Source organism: Sander lucioperca, chromosome 13 (genome assembly GCF_008315115.2).
Source record: "Sander lucioperca isolate FBNREF2018 chromosome 13, SLUC_FBN_1.2, whole genome shotgun sequence".
Taxonomy (NCBI): Eukaryota; Metazoa; Chordata; class Actinopteri; order Perciformes; family Percidae; genus Sander; species Sander lucioperca.
The window spans coordinates 11072286-11096626 of NC_050185.1; the positions used below are offsets into that span (position 1 = coordinate 11072286).

At 38.9% G+C, this 24341-nt stretch overlaps 1 protein-coding gene across 4 annotated transcripts in view; it reads right to left on the minus strand.

Annotated features, from left to right (window-relative positions):
- LOC116064749 (glutamate receptor 3) overlaps positions 1 to 24341 on the minus strand; it is an 80576-nt gene that overhangs the window by 43521 nt on the left and 12714 nt on the right. For all 4 annotated transcript variants that reach the window (XR_004899137.1, XM_036008628.1, XM_031319977.2 and 1 more), the window contains exons 3-4: positions 21591 to 21830; positions 4313 to 4500 (exon numbers count right to left, since the gene is read on the minus strand). Coding sequence is in view for 3 of the 4 variants with exons in the window: in XM_036008628.1 (XP_035864521.1) it covers positions 4313 to 4500; positions 21591 to 21830 (428 nt within the window). In the remaining variant the exon portion in view is untranslated. The remainder of the gene's footprint in view (positions 1 to 4312; positions 4501 to 21590; positions 21831 to 24341) is intronic.

Sequence of the window (24341 nt, forward strand, 5' to 3'; positions counted from 1 at the left end):
ATAAATACAAACAAACACTCCACAGATCTCTCAACTGGTCCATACAACAGAACAGATCACAGAGGAGGTGGTCAGGACCAGTAATTTTAGTGCCCTTTTGGTCCAGGCAAAGTAACTCATTTTGGAGCCAAAAATAGAACAGCATAGATCATTTCTATAAGGTGTCCAGAACAACATACTAAAAGTCCTAAGAAATCCTAGTTGAGGAAATATGTTTAATTCTCATCAATCCAAGATGTGTGCCAGTAAGGCCAGACAACAATACACCCCAATGGGGCTATTTTTTTCCTTTACTCCTATCAGAATAAAACTTCATACAATGAAAGTATCCATGAAAAGTAAAAAAAAAATTGTATTACAAGTTTCTTTTTTAAATGAATTTGAATATGCAAATGAGCTATACACTAATCGAATATAGGCTACCCAAAATATACCCGCATAGGCTTAATTTTTTCCTTTACTCCTACCACAATAAAACTTTACACAATTAAAGTCAACATGAAAAGTAAAACATTTTGTATTAGAAGTTTCTTTGAAAATGAATTTGAATATGCAAATGTTCACTATACTAATCGAATATGCCCAAAATACACCCTAATGGGCTTATTTTTTCCTTTACTCCTATCACAGTCAAACCTCACACAGTGAAAGTACACATGAAAAATAACATTCTTGTTTTACAAGTGTTTTTAAATATGCAAATGAGCTCAACACTAGGCCTAATTGACTTATGGCCAAGAAGCCAAAAAATCACAAGTAGAAAACAGGGGCCAAATAACTCACACATTCATGTCCATTCAGTAGGTTAACTTTTGCATAAATACGATAAATTTGAAGTCACTTGCCACACTTACCTGGGTCACTTGCCACAAAAAGACTTATATTGACCTTAAGAATTGATTGCACAATCTTGCCTCCAGTTGCTTTCTAAATTCTTTTTTTTTTTATTTGCAAACAACCCTTACCTAATGACATTCCCCCACAGATAACATCAGAAGAAAGTCAGAATAGCCCTAGTCATTAGTAACGTGGTGAGATTACATTTTGCTACCTTGTCGTGGTGGGGAGGCTTGTGTGCCTCCGTGACCCTGAAGACTATACCGTCGGGGGAGGTACTACCAAGCCAGGCAGTTTTCAGGTTAGAGGCCAGTCTAAAAGCAGAATTGCCATCACCCATTGGCAGTAGGATGATTGGATGAAGATTGGGCTGATGTATTTGTCATACATATGAATTGTGTTTCTACCTATGCAAATTAGGACATATTCAATAAGTGTGGAGCTCATGTGCATATTCAAATTCATTTCAAAAGAAACTTGTAATACAAAAAAAGTTACTTTTCATGTATAATCTTACTATGTAAAGTTTTATTGTGGTAGGAGTAAAGGAAAAAATTAAGCCTATTTGGGTGTATTTTGGGCATATTCGATTAGTGTATAGTTCATTTGCATATTAAAATTCATTTTCAAAGAAACTTGTAATACAAACATTTTTACGTTTCATGGGTACTTTCATTGTGTAAAGTTTCATTTTGATAGGAGTAAAGGAAAAAAATAGCCCCATTGGGGTGTATTGTTGTCTGGCCTTACTGGCACACATCTTGGATTGATGAGAATTTAACATATTTCCTCAACTAGGATTTCTTAGGACTTTTAGTATGTTGTTCTGGACACCTCATAGAAATGATCTAAGCTGCAAAAAATTATTTTACAATTAGTCTGTCGTAAAATGCTACTTTGCCTGGACTATTTGTGCCAGTAAGAAGCTGGTCATGACCGCTGTGCCACTGGTCGCGACCAGTGTCTTCAGCGCCCCTAGTGGTTGTGACCACCGGTCTGTGCCAGAGACCAGCTGGTCCTGACCACACAGATCTTCATAATCAATAATAATAACAATAATAATCATAATATATCTGATATAGTGTATTTTAAAGAGAAAAGATTATGATCGCTGACATTTATCCAGCTAACAGTGCTGCCAAAACGACAGGAAAGGGGAGAAAATACTAAAGCCGCTTCACAGACCACAGGGACCACAGGGCAGACCAGTGAGGAGCTGGTCGCCACCAGTGTCTTTAGCGCCCCTAGTGGTTGTGACCACTGGTCTGTGCCAGAGACCAGCTGGTCCGTGCCAGAGACCAGCTGGTCCTGACCACACAGATCTTCATAATAAATAATAATAACAATAATAATCATAATATATCTGATATAGTGTATTTTATAGACAAAAGATTATGATCTCTGACATTTATCCAGCTAACAGTGCTGCCAAAATGACAGGAAAGGGTAGAAAATACTAAAGCCGCTTCACAGACCACAGGGACCACAGGGCAGACCAGTGAGGAGCTGGTCGCGACCAGTGTCTTTAGCGCCCCTAGTGGTTGTGACCACTGGTCCCTGCCAGACCACAGAATCGGCTACAACCCCCCTCTCCGCCATTATCTGATTCGATAACTTGAATCTGATATGGAGGCAATTTGAGAACATTTAAAGAAACCCGCTGTATCAACGTGAAGGGCAGAGAAAAGCAAACTTCTTCTAATTAATGGAGATGTTCTGTGCTGTCACAAAAAATATTCACCGGTGTCAGAGGAAATGAAGACAGATCGACAGTAAAGGTCAGAGTAAAACTCGTAAGGCTGGCAATAATGACGATCATAATGTAGAGGGCAGAAGCCTTTACACACAAATATCTCAGCAAGGAACAGAAGGTTAAGATGTGCTCGGGATTAATGGTTCAAATGAGCACACACACAGAAAATACACCCTTGTGGGTTTTAACGGTTTTTGTAACACGTTACTCTGCTGAGCAGCTGTGTACAGTAGCTGCAATAACCCAAACTGAGGGGAAACAGATCACTTTGAGCTGTCAAATTGGTCATGGTATTTGCCAACAAGTCCTCATATTAAAACAACAACATCGGTCCTTTGTCAAGTGAATGAGAAAACGTGTCCAAACTTTTGACTGGTACTGTACATACATACATACATTTATACAGTATGAGCATTCTAACATCCCTCTACTGTATGGTTAAGGCTTGGTTTAGACACTCAAAACAGTTAAAGTTAGGAAAGATCAGCTTGAATAAGAGACAGGGCATAAACTGCAGTTTCCATTGTCAAAATCAAACAATTTATATGCCCAACAATCCAAGAATTAAGTGACCAGTGCTATAATTTTTCTGGTGAGATCAGTCTCGCATTTAACTAGTCTAGTGTAACTGATTATGATAATAGTGTGTCGCAAAAATGGCTACTCGGTTTCAAGCCATACACAAAACTGTATAGTCTATAGATGTTCAGTGTCATTTTAAGGTTAGAAATATTTAGGTCAGAATCAGGTTTAGTAGTGTATATATATATATATGAAACATGGATACATTCACATACATAAAACATCACATCACATAAACATCACATTCACTCATCTTCCTTCATTCATCTTACTATCACAAGCAGATACACAACTAAACCTTTTAGAATGAATATTATCAACATCCATCTATCCAAATAAAATTCTATACATTTGCTTGAAGCAAGTGTAGTCGACCACTGTTCAAAAGAAAAACAGATGAGAAATCCAGGCATCTATTTTAATGCGCAAATCTTGAAAATCAATACAAACAATACACTACACTTAATTTGCGAGGCAAAATGAGACCACGTGTGCAACATAGCTTCTAATCCTCCAAATGAACACTAATGATCTTCTGAGTAAGTAAGCAAATTCCCAGTTAACCCTCATTTAATACATTTCTGACAATAACGTATTCTCTACAGTGCAGCCACAGTGAGCAGCACACATTAGCAAACACTGAATCTGAATCAAGACTCATGTGGGAAAACTGTGGCTGATGATCACCTAGGAAACAAGGATGAGGAAGCTGGTTAATTCCTCCACGGGAATTAAGCCCAGGTGACCTCAAACAACGTGCGCACAGAAAACAACAAATAACAAGCCTTAATTGAGTGTACCCGTCTCGCCTGTTTTAACACGTCTTCTAAATGGGAATTTTGAGATCTGAGGCAATCATGATGCACTCCAAGTGTTTAGGGTAATAACAAAAAAGAAATTCAAAGTGGGGAGCAAACAAAGCCAGGAAGGTGCCTTATTTCACTGAGTGTGTAGATGGAGATGATGTTCAAGGCAAAAAGTGAGAAAAAGACAGCATTTACTCCTTTGGAAAAACTGGAACATGCAGAGCCATGAGGCTGAATGCATTTTTAGGACAGGTATATACGGAAAGAAATGTGTTTCTCTCCAAATTTTCCCAAATAAAGCAGGGGACACTAGTAGTGTGTGTTGGCTCAATACCTGCTCCAGTATGGAGTTGATCCTTCCCACCTCACAGTCAATGAGAAAGCGTTTCTCTTGCCGGCGGTCCATCTCCTCGATGATGCGTCTGTACTCTGTAGGGTCCACAATGTTCCCCACCGAGCGAGCTGTCACCTGCCAGTTATTGGCTACAGCCGACTCCATGATGGCCTGGAGGATCGCAAAACCTGGAGGAGCAGAGAGAGAAGAGCTCCATCACACAAGTGTCTTTCTTTAGAGAACAGCAGCAGGTAAATGCTGTGCTGAGAATCCAAATTGCTGCGAGGGTATTCTGGTTTTCGAATATGGTTAGCAACATGTTTAATGTCTGAACAGCTTTTGACCAGCTTTTTATTACAACTATTAACAAGCTCATGTTGCAGTAATGAAATGTTTATCTGAACAATAAAACCTCCTTGTAAGAAATAAAATAAAAGGAGACAGAAAATGTATAGCATGTAAACAAGGTATTATACCAAGTGGTATTACAATAAAACAGGTCTGATCTGTATCCATTTAAGTGGTATTCAAACAGTCTCTTTACAATTAAATGATTAAAGACAGTTGCTAGAGTAGATGGCTGGGAAAAATAATTGAAAGAATCTGTTGTGTGTTTTTAATCTAAATTTAAACACAGAAACAATGCTTTGAGACCTTCTGTATGAATTAAACATGAGCCCTATGCGCTTGCAATGAATGCATTTACGTTGTATGTATATTTATATATAACTGCTGTCAGATAGACTATTAATGACTCATTTTAGAGTAAATATATCATGATAAAAGTTTAAGAATAAGAAAACGTTGACAGACAAAGCAGATTCAGGAATAAAGTCAAGATGGAACAAGAGTCCACAGAGAGGTCGATATACCCACAAAAGATTAAGTTAAAGCTTTGGCACCCATAAGAAAGATAGAGAGGTTACAGAGCATAATTAACTAACCATTAACTGGGAAATGGAAATGTGTCCCATGCTGCCTTAGCAGTGGGTCACAGGAGGTCAACTCACTTATCTCTTTTCTTGCCTCACTGAGGAATTCAAACTTGCAAATTTAAGGTTTGAGTTAACACAAGCAGGGAGCAAAGACATGACAAAAAGACGTGTAGCATATACATCAGCAAATGTAGTGAAATGGACTGCTAAAGAAGCAGTTCAGAGAGCACAATTGGCGTAACTCATTGCAGAGCTCACTGTGCCATGGGATGAATCAGTAGATGAGGTATATGAAAGGAAGATGCTGAGCTAACAGTAACCTGGCTAAGTAGCGACACTGAAAGGCCACGCTTCCCACGCAGGAATTTGGATGGTTCCACTGATAGTTTACTAAAGGTGTTATGGGTACATGATGGGCCACAAAGGCAGTTTTAAAATCTGCAGAAAATGGAGACATCAGTGACTCTTGCTGAAAAGAAAAGAAAGCTTTTTCTGTATTTGTTTGAAAAAGTTAAAATGAGGAAAGTCATTTGTGGCTTTTTGACATTTTCTTTGGAAAAAACAAACAAACAAGACTTCTGTCTGGGAAATTAACAGGAACAGCCACCAGCCTGTCAATTTCCCTTCAGAAAGAACATGTTGGGGTCATTTTACTCACCTTTAATCATACAGCTTGTGCATAACATTGTGTTTCTCCTAAGCTTTTATCCATTAATCTGATGATATTACAGTATCAATTATAGGTGATATTATCAGCTACTGGGTGTCATTGGAAAATTTGGATATGAAGTTGGTGCAGTTAAAAAGAAGTGAAGGTGAACTGTCTGATTAAGCCAGAACATCCTGCTGAGCTATTTGAAGCTTTCATGGAGCCGATTCAACAAAACATCTGTTATGTTAGGACAAACACAGAGCCACACACACACACACACACACACACACTGTCCTATGAGCTAAGTGTCATATAGATGCTTACGACCATATGAGATAATAAAAATTGTGGGTTTGGAAAACATCCTATTAATCTGTCTGGTTACTTTTTCAAAAGGACCTTTAAGAATTTACAGTCAACGCACTTTGTAACTATTTAAGTTATCCATCTTAATTCTGTACATTATCATAACAATACAGTAATAAACTAAGTTTCTGAGTCTACAGCAATTTGTATCACAATGTTGCACCTGTCTGTCTAACAGGGATAAACCATAACTGTGTCAAAATAACACAACAGTGTAACAGGCTATTTTACATCAGTTCATTTCAAACTGTTATGTACAGTATTAGTTATGAATATATTAAGTGCATTCAAACAAATAGGTTATGTATTTGTATTTACATTATGTTTATTCTTGTGAGTAATATGTACAAGATTAGTATAAACAGTGTTTTTTTAAAGATTATTTTTGGGCTTTTCCGCCTTTATTTGATAGGACAGCTAGGTGAGAAAGAGGGGGAAGACATGCAGGAAATCGTCACAGGTCAGATTCGAACCCTGGACCTCTGCATCAAGGCATAAACCTCTCAGTATATGTGTGCCTGCTCTACCCACTGAACCAACCCGGGCACAGTATAAACAGTGTTTGACTGATTGACAGAAAACGAATCCCTGCCAAAAGCATGAGGCTGTGTGGCTTTCTAAAGTGATCAATCTCTCAAACTGGCTTAGTTTAGGTTTTTTGTTATTAGAGTTAAGTGAAATTTGTGTTTGTATTTGATTGGTCAAAGAAACGCCGTACAGAACAGTTTTATTTTAGCAATATCTTGAAATCCTGAGATTAAAATGCTTGTTTTTAAAGAAATCTCTGAAAACAAAAGCTGAAGTCTGGTATCTAATGTCAATTTCAAACCTGTGTAGAATCTAAGTAACTTTTAAACTTTATTTAAAATGACTACAGCTCCATACAAATTTAGTTGTCTATTGAGACTGTGTGAGAAAAATATAAACTGGAATTGCAACCATTAAAAAAACGCATCATGTACCAAAGACCAAAGACCTATGAAAGGGTAACACCTTATTAAGCAGGAAAATATATTTATGACACAAAAAGAACTGAATAAATAACAGCTCCTAAGACAGATAATGACAACGTACATCATAAATTTGCATATTTCCATTATCTAAAGAACAGTGCATAAAATATGTTGAGTAGTGGTGACAATGCAAGGTGTTGGGAGCTCATTACGTGCTGTATTGGGTCATAACTAACAAACAGAAAGAAAATGCTTTACTACAGCCAACACACGACAGCTGACTGGAATAAATGAGCAGAGCAAAGCAGCACCACATGCTGCGTTACGTTACTCTTTTCCCCTTAGAGCAGGGATAAAACTGCTGATTCCATAAAATAAGAGATATTATTACGGGTGCTGAAAAAAATCTGTTTAAAATGTGTTTATTTAAATACAAGTCAGCTGCAGAGCCGAGTCTCGAATGGAAGCTGGCATTATACGTTCTAAATGAGAACTGGTTCTCACTTTGTATCACAGTCAAGGGATGCACTACCTCCCTGCAGCACACACCAGCCTGCTCTTATATATCATGGCTGCTGAAGCTGTTATATCACATCCTGTATGTATGCTTTTAATAGGTTATGCATATCAGTCAGTGCTTATTAATACTTTAGACAGAGTTCCAGTGGGTTACACAGTTATCCATGCATTATTTGTAAACGTCTGGGTATTATAAAGCCTCCGTGAGGCCCTTAGACTGTTGAGCATGCCCTTTTAATATTAGAGTTCCTCATTTTTTGAATAATTGAATTGTTACTTCTGTTAGAGTTGAATGTTAAAGTCCTTCTCCACTAAAAAATGTGTTTTGCTTATTTTTACTTGGCTTGGATGTTTGAGCTTCACTGTGCCGAATGATTGGTGATGAGTTTGACTCTAGAAGGCTGTTTTCACAATCATCTACTGAAGGAGAAAAGTTTCTTAATTCTGATTTTAGGACGTGTATGTACGAGCATGCTTTTGTGACACCACAGCTAGTTTGGAAGCCGATCATGGTCCAGTATTCAATTTACACAAGAGTGATGTGGAACCCTGAAGCCGTAAAAGTAAAGTAGGAGACATCTAATGTCCAGCAGTTAAACCTTCAGAAAAGTATTAATATTTGCATATTTATAGACTAAGGGTGAAGTGAAGCAGCATGTGTAATGGATCTTTTTTGGTTGAAAAACTATATTAGACACAAATTATTAATTAAAGCAGAGCATTTTTTTAAATGTCTTAAATATGTCTGGAGGGGATCTCTGGAGGTGTTGCTCTAAACGTTTAAATGCTTGCAGGAACTAAGGGACTGTTCGTTTTTTATTTAAGGGGCTACCGGAAGAGTTTTGGGATCTTTAGTCAAAAAAGACTTGACCCTCCCTTCGCCAGCACTAACATTTTCTATGACCCTCCAAAATGATTGGGAAAAGATGCATGACCCTCCCCAACAATTTATTGATGTTTTCTGTACTGGTTTGCACTTGGCAAAGATGTACAGTTAGCCTTTGTTTTTTACAACAAGGACATACATGAGTTAACCTCTGCTTTCTCAACTTACACATCACACTCCCCTGTTATGGTGTGGTAGCCATTTCAGTAGATTTACTCACTAAGCATGGAAACTAAATGCACACTTCCTGCATTACTGCATTACTTCAAATACTAAGTTACTCCTCTAGTAAACTAGTATTCACATGAAATAAAACAATAAAACATTGAGACCATTTAACAAAGCACACTGGGTAATAACAAGTTCTATCAATGTCACATTGACAGCTGGCCCGCCCAATCAGAAATTCAAAGTTAAGTGCGTTGGTGTGCAGAGCACCGCAACTGTTGTGGCCAACAACTGGAAACTTTATACATTGTTCGTCTGCTATTTCATTACTAAATTCACTTCTGATACTTTTTTATGCGAGAAATCAACTATGAGGGAGAGCAGCGTCTGACAGGGCAGAAAGATACCCGTCTGCCTTTGACAGTCTTGTAAATAAATTATAACATGTATATTAGATCTGTCAGTCTTTCTCTATCATAGGCGCCGATTTATGTTTTCCTCCGTGAGTGCTCGTACACTCAGGACAGCGCCACTTCTCACAAATACAGATAGGATTGGAGATGAGAAGTTTCCATCCATCCATCCATCCATCCATAAATACCGAACAGTCCCTACATTATAGATGCTGTATCCTTTTGAATCAGTATGAATCTCAACGGGACCAGCTTAAAAATGTTAAATCTCTCTGGAGCAACAAAAGGCTTTATACGACTTATTTCACATATGCAGTAGTACTCTGCAACACCTGTAACTATTTGATGTGTAAAATTGGTGGAGTTCGCATTTAAAAAGCGATCCATTGTGAATAGTGCCCATTTATCAAGAAGTACGTTTCATGAGATGAGTTGAAAGTTGATGAGTTGAGAACATCTGACAAGTTACTTATGGTAACACCTATGCTAAAGTAGATGTAAAGCATAGCATGGTCCATTTGGCACCACTAGCAGGGCTTTAGCATTCATGTGCAAATAACCCAGAGTAAGAAGAAGACACTCACTGTTTCAGGCAGCGCTGACCTGTGCTTCTGACTGATGTGCATCATTTAATCAGAATGTTTAAAAAAAAAAAATCATCTATTCACAGCAAAAGGAAACCAGCTCTTCTCAACCAGCTGAACCATCCACTGGTGAGCAGCACTGATGGACATGTGAGCTGACATATTTCCAATAGAGCTCCTAAGTATTCAGAGCACAGCGACTCAGCTAACATGTCCGCCCTCCATTCCCCTGCTGGTGACCTTCACAGGGAAGTGCTAGGCAGACAGCACTCAGATCAGGTGTGGCCTTTAAAGACAAGTGGCTCTCACTGGGTGCCACCACATCAGCCACTCAGGAGTCTAAGGAGGCAGAGGAGATGTGTGTCCACATGTCTGACACTCGGGGAGGTTAAGGAATTCAAAAGGCATGTTAGTGCGACTGTCCTGTCTAAGTGCATTGTGAAGAGTCTGATCATAGATTAGAAACTGCTGAGCTGACCTCAGACTGGCTGCGGCTATGCCAACATCCAGACATTATCAGGTCAAACATGTTGTTGTTTTTATTAGTTTGAAGATATCAAAGCAAGAATCCTGCCCACTGTATCTCTGGAGGGGGAATGAAAAGGCAGAGGCCGAGTATCAGTATTCTGACACATAGTACTGAACACCATAAGCTGGGATATGCATGACATTTTGAAACATGTTAGTAGCTGCTTAAGAAAAAGGATTTTGGGGGATTTACAAATGATTTCCCTGAGTTTTATTTTCATTCCTTTTCTGTCACTAAACTAAGCTGGATATTTTGGATTTAAACATTTGTATGAGCTTGTGGATGTGAAACTATTCAGTATACTTACAATTAATGTGGAAATAAAAGTGTGAAGTTTGAAAGCCCTGAACTGAAGGAAGTATCTGAAAGTGACATTTAGTGTCCTCTAACTTCAATAACCACAAATGTGAAATCTGAATGTCAAAGGACATCCAAGGTCTCTTTGGTGAATATCAACTCTGGTGTAATTTATCAGTCGGTGCACAAATGACAAAGTCATTTGGTCCAAGAGTTTTGGTTGACTTTGTAAACAGATGGCACATCTTACAACAGCCAGCAGGCAGGACAACCATCAAGGTCATTTCACAGAGTCAATTATTCAGCACTGTCCTGTAAAATAATACATATTCAAAAACAGGAGCATATTGTTACTAAGCTATATATATATATATATATATATATATATATATATATATACTGTAGCAGGGAAAATGATTCAAGTAAAATGTTTTACAAAGTCAGGCAAAACATACCATACTTAAGTGCTAAATTTCAGTTTCTACATCAGGCATGGATAACACAACTCCAAATGAATACAAATGTTGCTGTGTGTCTACTTGATGTGCAAATAGGCAACTGTTTGCTTAATACACTGGCCAAATTAATGCTCAGAAGTTGCCTCAGTGGCCATTAATTAATGCTACCTTAGTGGCTATAATCAGTATTTTTGTATTAACAATAGATTCCATAACTACTTTTATGTGAAAGGGGCCGCTAGTACTGATGAACCCACAGAGAATTATTATCCAACTCAGCTCTACGGAACGTTTTAGCATCTTTCAGCTCATTGTTGTGGTTTTACGGCCCTTTTCAGTTCACTTTCTCAGCTCTCATCAGTGTAATGTGTAAATAGGCAATTGTTCGCTAACAAGGTTGTCATATCAACTTAAAAGGAAAATGTAATAGATAATATGTCAGTGTGTGTTCACAGCTTGTTTCCACTGCTCGATTGCCTCCACACAACTTTCAAAGACCGTTCCCCAACTTGTCAAATACTGACGCTTTGTCACGGCCCTCAGTGTCTGTTACTGTGCACAAGGTACTCAAATACACGCGCTGCAGGACCGGCTATCAGAACAAAGAACAGAGAAACTTTGATTACAACACACACAGAGGGAGAGTGGCTTCATTCTCTGCTCAGGACACCATTACTCCACTATAGCTTTACATAGCAAATACGGTAGTTGTTTTTACTGCTTTATTAATGTTCGAAATGTTGAGTCCAGCCCCTTTAGTAAACGTAAGAAGTCAGCTTGTAAATATTGAAAGTCAAGAATAACTTTAATTAACAAAGACATTTTCACAAAATTTTAAATTATTTTTGAAATCTAATGTAATGTTTTTGGACATTTAATAAAGTGATGCAAGCACCTTGAAGTCAGAAGTACATAGAAACACACACACACACACACACACACACACACACACACACACATACATATAGTACCTGTAGTCAAAGAACAAAAGGGAAGTAAAAAGCTTTAAGTTATTGCAGCATCTGTTTCCTCTGCGATTCATTCTGCACCAGTACTCAACTGGACAGATTGCGCTTTCATCAACTCACAACTGAAATCAGTTTTTTCTTTACTGCTTCTTAAAGAGAAAAAAGAGACGACAAGTGTTCTCCTGAAGAGATAAGTATTTACATGAACCATTTGCAGCGCAAGAACCAACGACGGTCACACTGAGTAACATGAGGTGGCGAAAATACTAGAAATAAGATAAGCAACACAAAAATATGCTGTCTCAAAAAGAAATTCCTTTCAATCTGCCATACTATAAGCACAGCGCTGAGATTATGTTCCATATTGTATTCATGCTCAAGTCTACAATTTGCTTTGAAGTTTGTCCACAAAATGCACCTAAAGAAATGCCTAAAGATGACGGCAATTTTCAGAGCGAGCAACACAAAGCAGAATTGTCCTGAGTATGATCTTAGTAGCCCACACAGCACTGCCCAGGAGATCAGTATGTACTCTGATATGGTGTTCTTTGCAGCTCAGAGGATTGATTTTATAGAGGGGTTACAGCACTATTGGGTTCAACTGCAAAAAACAAACATTGAAGGTTACTCACAGCTAGCGTTGGAATAAACCATTTTCTAAATGGCATATTGTATAATTTTAGTTTTTCTTTACTTGACCTAAAATATAAAATAGGCTAAACATTTGCCAAGACCTAGATTTTTAAATCCTGTAGGAAAAAATCTTTGATCAAATGTAGAATAATACATCTACAGAGAGTTATTTTCCTCTGTGACAGACAGAGTTGGAAGACAGAGACTGACTGAGGCTCTGCTGGCACCTGGCTGTGTGTTTCTTTTTGTCTGTCTTGGGCAGCGGCTCACATGACAGCTGAGCGTGGTGTGCAGTCTCAACTGTGACTCAGTCGTTCCTCCCCCTCCCTAAAGAAGGTGACCTCTTTAAAATTCTCTTGCAGGCATCTGAACTACGCCGTTGTCATGGGATGCCCAAAGCTGAGCGTGACACCAAAGGGGACTCAGACAAAGCCGCTGAACCTACTTCAGAGAAATCTCCAAACATCTCAATGCTTATATGTGGCTCTGCAAAGAAGACTGTTTTCAGTGGGCAATGCTTACAGAGCCGGTGAAATAAAAAAGGATTAAAGCTGCCACATGACAGTAAAAAGACACTTTTGAGTACAATTAGCCTAACAACGCCTACTCCTAATGCAGACCAATGCAGATAACAGCTCTCTGTTCCAAATTAGCTGAACTGCAAAGAACCCTGCACCCACACCACTCACTCCTGCCAAATCACTGATCAGAGCTAATCAAACAGATTATCTAATGACAGCTGCAAAGTTCCTAACAGAATGTTGAGCATTTCCTTCCTTATTTAATGTAAATTCTATTCACATTGCATTAAGTAGTGTGTGACCTTCTGTTGCACTTAAAGATAATTCAGATTCTGAATTCATAAAAAGATGAAGACAGACTGAAACACACACATAAAGCATAGATATTTCTATTTTAACCACATACAGAGAAATGGAGCAGGTTGGCTTCTGCCCATCAGTGAGAGCTGTCTGTTCTTTTTCAGCTCCCCTATAAAATAAAATAAAAATAAATAAAAAAAAAACACCCTCCCATCTCTTAAGCAAATAAAAATGGCATTTTCTCTTGGGCAAAAGGGAAGCGCACATCACATCAATCTCTTTCATAATGCAAAAAGACTACTGTTGTAATGGCTTTGTGTTATCCTGAAAGCAAGTGTCCTGAAATAGATGAGAGACATTTGAGCAATACAGAGACAGGAGTTGAGGCATAAACAGAGCAGTGCAGCAGTGGGGTGCTCTATTAGTCACCTGGTTTCTTATACGGCCATGGAAAGTGATGAGGTTAGAGCAGATTAGATATGACAAGCTGGATCTAACAGGAAAAAGACGAGAGGGGGCTCCGAATTCACGGAGCAAAAAACATTCGGTGCATCTGACAGCATGTGTGACAGTGCTTGGCCCCATGTGCCATTTGCTGTTTTCTGACGCAGGAGAGGCACAAAGGCTTTGCTGACTCCTCTGTTCCCTCCCTCACGCTTCGTCTCCATACAGCTTCATTTTTTCTTTTTTTTTTCTTTTATATACTTTTGAAGATTTGGCTATTTCTTTCCCTGTGAACAGCTGATACAACAATGTTGAGCTGAAGGGAAAATCTTTACTTTAGCGGGAATAAATTTCTTGCTCCTGAACTGCTCGCTCCTGTGTTCTCTTTGAGCAGCCAGGAGCAAATAGACCTTTAAAATAAGAGCAGGATAAATGGAGTCACACCTTACAGACCACACATAGATAATCAATAATTAAAATCATCTTGTGTATTGATTTCTAATCTTTTTAGGTGGCAGCATTATGAGTAAAGAGGTAAATATGATTGATCAAGCTTCAGGCTGCCTATTGACTATATATATATTGAATATTTCAAGATGCCTCAGGCCTCAAATTAATTTTAATGCATCCATGACAAACACAAGTAAGTGAGATTACAGCAAAAGCCTGTTTGTCTCTGTAAATGCATATATATGTGCATACATACATAGGCAGACATTTGATACTGGGCTACAGCTCATTATACTGCCTCCTATGACCATACATCAGGGTGATCGAGAGAAAGTAGCTTTGGGCTATGATGTACAGATGACAAATTAAAACTACATTAGGTGTCTGTGTAAGTGCTGTAGGGTTGGACAATATAACGATGCATTCTGTAAGACAACATACAAGCATGTATACAACTTATATAGTGGACTGCTTTATGGCAATACAGGTACTTTTGTTTGTCAGGTATTTAATTTACTGTAGTAGCCAAAAACAGACATTCCTGTCTGCTTATTTTTTTCTAATGAATAACAGCATTAGTTCAGGCAGAGCAATGAAGTCGTGCCTGTATTGGCGTATGGCATATCCTATATGCTTTACAATCGTTGACTCATTCACAGCTCTGTGGCAAGCAACATCCAGTCATTTTCATGCAGGTGTACAGCACAGACGTTATAAGCTGATACTTCTTACTCTTACTCTGCTGGTACAACTTCCTCCACCTCCCCAACCTCATCATTTGTTGATTTAACTTTTAAGATTTAACGATCTTGTATGTGTTTAATAAGCTGGGGTTAGCTCTCTAGGCAAATCCTCATTGCTGCTTAGATTCTTTGATAACTCCCTCAAACAGGACACACCTCAAAAACCAGCACAAGTTTATTTTTCCGTCATATCTAACTGTGTAGCCATTTCGCTGGTCAATTCTTTGATGCAGGTGTCTCTGTTTGAATGAACAATTTCTCAATCATTCCAGTTTTATATCACAATATAAAACAACATCATGATATAAAATGACATATATCGATAGTGGATTTTAGCTACATCACCCGCCTCAATCAGAAAGATGTTGGGCCATCACTGCATCTACTCTATACTAAAGGGATGAACACCATTCTGCCAAAAGATGTTCCCTTATTGATGTTTTGATGTTGGAGGTAGAGAGCACTGTTTAACACAATGTTCCAAAATCTCCCATGGATGTTTATTTGTGTTGATATCTGGAGACTGCAAAGGCAACAGCACATGATTCACATCATTGTCATACTCTAACCATGTATTCAGTGGCCCTTTATACCCTGTATGGAAGCATTAGCATTTGTTACGCTTCTCAACATATTTATTCAGGTTTGTCGTTTAATTAAACACCTAAATACACAATGAAGTATGAATAGAAGATTATAGACGATTATATTCCATATTATAGCTTTATTATAACGCTTGCAGAACGGAAGGCATAGAAAGCTGAGTGATGTAGGAACTGTCCAAGGTCCTGAAACAATGATCTCTGCATTGAGACAAGTGCCCTTTGTGTTTACACTGGAATAGTGGTTGCTTTAAGCAAACTACCAGGAAGTTGTGTGAAATGATGCAAAGCGAAAATGATCCAATGTTCCTTTTTCTGTCTACACTTGCCAGTGTATTAATGCACTGGTGAGGTAATGGTTCTTTGTTCACATACTGTATAGAGCTGCTCATGTAGAGCTTCCCAAAGTACAGACTAACTGTAATGAGGCCGAGCCTTGCAACTCCCCTTTTCAAGCAAAGAACAAAGATTTACAAAGTGCTGCAACTGCTTAAAGTTATGTAATGTCTCTCTGAAGGTTGCTGTAGCTACAGTGTGTTACATTATCTGCGATGTAAGCCCTTCGACCACTCTGTTAAATGGAGAAAATGTGTCTTAGTGTCTGCAAGCAAGCATATCCATAACAAGTGACTGAACAAATTGTCCATGCTGAGAAATACAAGCATCACATTATATAAATCCCCACTTCCAGGCTGGAAAATGTTTGTTATTCTGCATAAATAATTCACATACAGTATGTAATTTTGCAGATACAATGGGCTTGATAATGCAGTGTGGAGCAGAAGTCTGCAGAGTACTGTACAAGTTGTTTGATGTTGTTTTCAAGCTGCACTGCTTCTGCATGCATGGATGTGCATGGATCAATTGGTGCCATTTTGGGTGTCTGGCAGAGCGGAGTGAGCGCTTGATAACAGAGGAGGTTTGGTTCATGCAGAAACACTACAGCTAACACCTCAGCTGTATCTTCTCACTGAATGCACACCGCTCTTTGAAGTTTTCACCAATGACATCACAGCACACAAACACACACACACACACACACACACACACACACACACACACACACACACACACACACACACACACACACACACACACACTTGCAGCATCTAAATCGCATGCCTTTCCAAACACACTCCATTCCCAGCTGTAAACTAAAGGCAATCTGATTCCCACAGAGAATCTTCAATTTATTCAACACTGAGTCAGAGAGGATTCTAAAAAACATGGAGCCAAATAAACATGCTCTCCTAAGAAAACAGAAAAAAGACACTGTTTTTACCGGTACATTTGACACAGTCCTGTCTAACCTTGGAAAATCTTTTTTTTCAGCCACGTGCTTTCTCATCTGCATCTCTATATTTTTCAGAATCTTTTGAAACCCATCTCACAGTACCTTTCAGTCACTACTTGGCTATTCTGTTGTACATTTGTATCCAAGTTATGCTCTCCTTTGCTCTTTCTATGTTCTCTATGAGGCATAATAGAGTCCTTGAACAGGGAGGATAACAACTCTCTTGAAGCAGAGGAGTTTGGTTGACAAATCTCTACCTCAGGCCCAATATTATATGTCCATCTCGAAGTGAAGGTGCGGTAAGTTGTTCACAGCTGCTTTGTGCCATTCGGCCTCTCTCTCTCTCTCTCTCTCTCTCTCTCTCTCTTTCTCTCTCTCTCTCGCTCTCTCTCTCTCTCTCTTTCTCTCTCTCTCTCGCTCTCTCTCTCTCTCTCTCTCTCTCTCCCCCCCCCCCACACTCTTTGTTAATGAACCTGTGTGCCTGACTGCTGAGTGCAGCTCTTTAGCAGTGTGCAATTAATCAGACGTTTCCTTGCGGATACGAAACCAACCAGACATTCAGCAGCAGGGCAGCGTGATTACACACCGAATGCAAATTCTCCACCATCCCGACCATCCCCATTTGTCAGAGGGGCAGGAGGATGCAGGAAAAGCTGCAGTTAAGGTTGTTAGATTGTAGTCCTTCATTTTAATGGCAACAAAAAAAAATTAAGATCGAGTTTGCATTATCTAGAGTTCATGAATCAGGGGAACTACATTAGACAGTGAGGATTAGATTACACAGTGAGATCCCACAAAGAAGCATTTACTCAAGTATTGTACTTAACATTATTCTCTTTAATCGGCTACATTTATTTAACAGCTAAAGATACTTAACAAATTAAGATTTTACATACAAAACATATGATAAGCTCAGTATAAGATAATGCATTAATATGTTATTATAGATTAAAGATACTAGAGACTATGTAGCTTTAGTTGAACACTCTGGGCACAAGTAACAATTATGGGACAATTGTAAATGCTAAAACATATCCTTCTATAGTTAGCTAACATTAGCCACCACAAGCTAATGGTCATACCAGACCAAGTAAGGCTGTCACAGCAAAACAACAGTGTGTTGAGTTCAACAAGGATGTGTTTTGCTGCTTATTGAACTGACGAAGATTGTGTGGTTTTGTCATTTAAAAGTTCCACAGTCTCGCTTTAAACTATCCAACACTGTATTAAATTGTTGAAATTTTCTCCGCCTCAACAAGCTTCAACATTAGAATGTTTTATACACCTTTAGGCATAATGTATGGATTATATTAATAATATTAACAATCCAATAAAACACTGACAAGGGCATCCTTCTGCATAATGAGTACTTTCAACTTTGATACTTTAAGTAAATTTTGCTGTTAGAAGATGTATTTTTTCAATTCGGGACATTATTTGTTATAAAGCATCTTTAAATTGTTGTATTGATTAAAGATATGAGTACTTATATTCAATGCTAAAAATAACACAGTGATATTGCTTCTCAATCATAATACTATATGTGTCAGACTTTAGGAATGCAACATCAGCAAACTGATTAATAACCCTCCATTACTGTGATAGTCAGAATACCTACTGTAGAGGTCATAATAGATGAGAGGACTAGGACCGAGATGCAAACTGTAATGCAATACAACAGTCTCCTTAAGTATCAAATGGGAAACATACTGTGCTTCTCTTAATATTTTTTTAATGAAACAACGGTTGTTAAAAGCCTCCTCTAAGACACACATTACAAGAAGAGATTTCATCTGTTGAGACTTGTGGAAATGGTTTTTTTTATTATTTTATGTTTCACAGCAGTTGGACTTTGTTCCCCTTGACATCAGTACAATATTTGTTATCTAAGAGCCAGCCTGTTGAGGCCATTAGAAGAACTGCCGCTCAAGGTTATTTTAACACTCAGCCTCTGTGGTTTCTTCTTGGTTAAAAGCAGCTACAGTATTAGAATTACCAAAACGCATTTCTATATACAGCGTGTTACTGTAGCTGCTTTTAACCAAGAAGGATTGGTTAATTATTAAGATTATTTTGTAAATTGCCATCATTTTGACAAGGATTATTGTACTATAAATTATTAATAACTGGCATGAATGGTATACTCTGATACCCCTTGTAAAATATTTAAGCCATGTATGCACTTTGTAGTAAACTATGTAAATATGAAAAAACCTGGTACGGTCCTACCCTCAGTGGCCAGCTGGTAATGCCCAGATGTTCCTCGGTTCAAGAGGTCTTTTCTGCCAGCAACCATTAGTCTGCTTAATGAGGACATTTCAGGAAATCCAGGATAAATAGGTGATGTTGCACTGCGGCAGATAAACATGTCGTTAATGACCCATGTGTGTGAAGGCGGAAAGTCTTTGTTGTGCTTTACTTGCATTTGTGTGGTTTCTTCAGTTTCCCCTTTTGTATCACTTGTGTTTGTCAAACAATTAATTCTTCTAATGAGCGTGGGCTGCCTGAAACAGACTGCTATTCTGTACGAAGCAGCTGCGGGAAACAAACTCTACTCTTTATTTGATCATCATTACGGAGAAGGCAGTTAAAGCAGTTTAAATCAGTACAATGCTGCTGTCAGAGGAAGGAATCTCCAACATGAAACGAGAAGCTGAACCTATTTGATGACAATGCTATTTCCAATTTGAAATTCACATTGAAAATTACTGTAATATTGTGTAGTTTATGCATGGGTACATTAAGTGGCATCCCTGGGCATTTTATTTTATATTACAGTCAAAATCCTCATACATATAGCGTTTTGATGGTAGTTATGCCTTCAGGCTATGATAAAAAAAAATTATCTTTTTTTACAGTATGGTGATGAAAGGGAAGACAGAGTCCACTTCTCCAAGCTATACAGCAGGGTACCAACTGTTTCATTTTAATGATTTTTCCAATTTCAAGCTAACTTAAAGATGTGTTTTCTTTTCTTATCATAAGAGACTCTGTTCAGATGTGGAAAGTGTCTTGTTAAGGGACAGGCATTACACGTATCATTGTCACCTCTCCGGCCTTAAATAGAGCCCTCTTCCTATTATGAATATTAAAGTGACATTTGGTTGAGTGTATTGCGCCAAATCCTTGACGAGGAGGAGCGGGCTGAAAATAGGATGGTTAACTAGCCTCTCAGCAAACACAAGCTGTGCAGAATTTGGGAATCCATCCTAAACTACAGTGTTTACACTGTGTCACACTGTAGAAATGGGCATGGTATTACAGATGGTGGCCCGTCAGACTCGACACAGCAGGTGAGAGAGGCCAAAAAAGTCGAGAGCTCTAAGGGCCACATCAGGAAACACTTCTGAGTTGATTGTGCCCAAGAGACGCTTTAAACTGCTTAATCATTGTGTCTCAACCACACAAGCTAACCAATTATCAGATTCTACAATCTGCCACCAAAACACAGAGACACATCGGCCAGCCAATGAAACCGAGGCCCCCTCCCGATTTACAAGCACTAACTGATTCCTTAATATGGTCAAACATAGCTCTGAGCATATACTGTAAATCACAATTATGGAAGTGTTGCTGTTGTCTTTGTTTGCTATAAGGGTTTCAAGAAGCTCTTACTTTGTGCATACATACATTTGTTTAAAAAACTGACCCAAAAAAGTGTTTTTGCAGATTTTTAAAAAATGCACAGAATGGCTCAGTGAGAATCAGTTTCATGACTGAGCCTTAGATTAGACACCCACCTGAACGGGATGGGAGATATATAAAGTGAGGCGCGGGGGGGAGTGAAAAAAGGAGTGCACTTGTCCTAGAAATACTCGATGTCAGTTTAAAAATACTTGGAATGCATAGTTCTGAACAGTTTGGCACATTTACTAGCAGAGACTGCACCCAGAAAATCTCTACATCTACTGAGTGATTTTCAATACAAGTAACAAACCCAAATGGAATTACGTCATACATATATTTGCTGTTAAAAACCACACAGAGAGATTGTTGTGCTCTTTCTTAACTCAACCTCTCCAGATGCTGACCCTCAGAGGACGACCAAGACCCAAAGTCTGTAAATAGTTGGCCTACATGAGGGGAGCGGGAGGCCATGCTGAAGTTACAGTATGTTGTGTTCTGTCTTTATATAATCTAATTAGAGCTAAATGATAACCAGAGAGTTCAGAGGATTAGAGGCTCAGGCAGCTGGAGTCGTACTACGGCGGCAGATCAGCAGCACCTGTAAATGACTCATTCCTCGGAAGCAAGGAGCTATTGACTGCCTCTGAGAGCAGCATTCAGCCACATACTATAGTGAAGCAATTTAGGATCATTACTGCCATAGATTAAAATGTATCAGACCACTTAGAATGAGGATTGGCGATGAAGGATTTACATATTAAAGACGGATCATATACACTGTATAATAAAACCTCTGCATGAGCAGGGCTTGGCGTGCCAATTACTTATTTCCACTTTCTCTAGCAACGCAATGTTCTGCGCTACTCATTGGTCGCCTACTGAAAGCCTGTGGTGTTTCCATAACTGTGTGTTTTTTGCTTTCCCAGTTGCTCTTACCTCTGTCAGTGTCGTAAAGGTAGACAAACTTCTCCCACTTGTAATGGTCCAGCAGACTGAGAACAGCTCCTCGCAAACCAGGCCTCATCTGGATGACAAACTGCACGTCAGCGTCGATGGGGAAGCTGGGAGTAATGAAGGAGGTGTGCAGCGCCCCGCAGAAGGAGGTCAACGTGTTCATGGACTTCCTGTCATAGAAGCCGAGGATGGCGTAGACTCCCCGGGAGAACTGAGAGCAGACTGGTGGCAGAGACAAAGAGCAGGTTCAGGTCAGGGACAAGCACAGAGTCAAAACAGAGTCATTTGTGATCAGCTCTTCTTTTAGTCAGGAGGGATGCCAACAGCACAAACTGGCCTTTTAAAGTTTAAAGTTACGGTCAAAATATCATAACATGTTCAAAGTTAAAATTGCTGAGACCATTAATGGCCAATGTAGGGGTAAAAGCTTTAATGCAAGGTTGAGATGTGGGGGTATTCATGATGGCATTAATCTAACGAGTGAAGCAGCGGCGATCTGAATAAATGGGTGCCATGTGGGATGTCTGCTCCCCATGGCCAAGCTCTGCTGCCCAGTACCCTTCAGTTCTCCTTGGTCTTAATGCAAATGCTTGGGTAATCAACTAGAAATAATGGGGAAATCAGTGCATTGGCCACAGCTCTTAATGGACAAATACCTTGAAACATGAGCATGCAAATGTGCAAGCGCCAGGCTGTGCTGCATATAAAAGATTTATAACAAGCCCTATCTGCTGCCATCTGCGGGCCTACGGACATGAGCTCCGGCCATAAACGCTCAGTGCATCAGACACTTGGTCCTTAACTATTTTATTTTATTTGTACATAATAAATGGTTTTAATAACACCAAGCCGGACTGAATTAGTGACCCTTGTCTTAATGTTAGAAATAACTGAGGCAAATGTTGGTCAAACAAGTAGAGCTGCTGTGATATTTCTGACACTCTGCTCAATGAAGATTCCAACACTGTTCACTGATGCTGCTCAGTATCTCTAAGCAATGTTTGATTATGTTATTATCTAACTGATTGGATGTAATGAGGTGTCGTTTTTTGGGAATCTGTAGGCGAGTCATTCTGATCGAGTCATTCTGAGGGAAGTCACCCTGTAACATACTATATGAATTTCTGGTAACACTTTAAAAGGAGGGTACAACACATGCTTAAAAGAGTCCTCCACTTATTTTGCATTGCACTCCATGCCAGACTCACGATAGACAAAAAAATATGAAAATTCATGCAGCAGAACCAGATTGATCGTCTTTTTATTCCAGTTTAGTCAAAACCTGGCGCCCACATTACGCACAATGCAACTCGACCACCAACAGTTTGGTCTGAGATTAAGGTGTGTTATGCTATTAGGCAGAGATGAGGAACTGAGGTCTGGTAAGATCACTTCTTTCTAACCCCACTTTTTTTACTTGTAGTCTTCAGCTCACACAACACATCGTCATATCTAACGACTTTATAGGTTGATTTCCAAAGAATCCTAAAATGACACGACCGCACAGTGGTGGTTGAATCATGTTACCGTAATCATGTGACCGTAATTGTGGGACGTGACATAATGGCCCGTAGTATCAGGGATTTGCAGATGGACATGACATTTTGGTGATAATTACAGCTACGAGATGTCGCCGCATAACAAGACACTTAATTATGGGTCGTTATGAGCTGCTTATATAATCAACCCATACGGTTGTTTTCTGGGTGAGGGTGACGCTGACTCAAGTAACATCACTTGAGCTCCCTCTGAAGCCAAAAAAGACTTCATACAACCTTTTTCACATATGCAGTCATACACCCCAACACCTGCAAACAGACTTTGATGAGTAAAATCAGTGGAATCGGTGAAAGAAATGATCAAGTCACATACTGTAACACTTCAATCATCAATTAATGAATGTTGATTCAAGTAATGTCCTGATACTAAGTTACAAATTATTTAATTCAATCGTCATTTTATTATTCCCTCGTCCTTTTTCACAGTCTTCAACTTAACTCACACACATCACATTGCTAATGTGTGTTGAAAGGCCAGTTTAGGTTTAAATACTAAAACACATGCATCCACAAAAATAAAACCTGCACCTGTTTAGTGTTACTGGTAAAAGATGATGCTGTATTTCAGGACAAAAATATTTCAGGGGCTGCTGCACCATTGTTTTTTATCTGAAGGACAATTTTTCAGCTTCATTTCAAGGACTCGATGGGCCTTTCGTAAACAGTTAACTAAACCTCCCTTCATAAACAGAAAAATGTCAGAGCGGATGATCTTCTATTTAGTTTTGGATTCTGCATGCTTCACAGTATCTCTTTCAGCGGATAACATTATTCAACAGAACATGGATCCCGCTCAAATTACAGATTCACAAATTCCGTCTGTAACACACAATGTTCAGCTCATGTTAGAAGGGGGCAGCAATACCATTAAAACTTCTCAGCTCATCCTATTCTATTCTCAAAATGGGAACAATATATTTTTGTTTGTCAAGGTTAAATAGACAGCATGTTCGCCTATATTTGGGCTCATGAAGCAGTAAACACAAGTCAACTACGGTAAAATCCCCTGATCACAGTCAGCAATGAAGATGTGCATCATTTACTTTATTACAGAGGGGAAGTGGAACTGTGTTTTTTACACTGCAGGCTCTGTGAATTTCTGTTCAGAATACTAACACATGCTTTATATGCATGATTAACATCCAACTGGAATAATCCACCCCCTTTTCTCTTT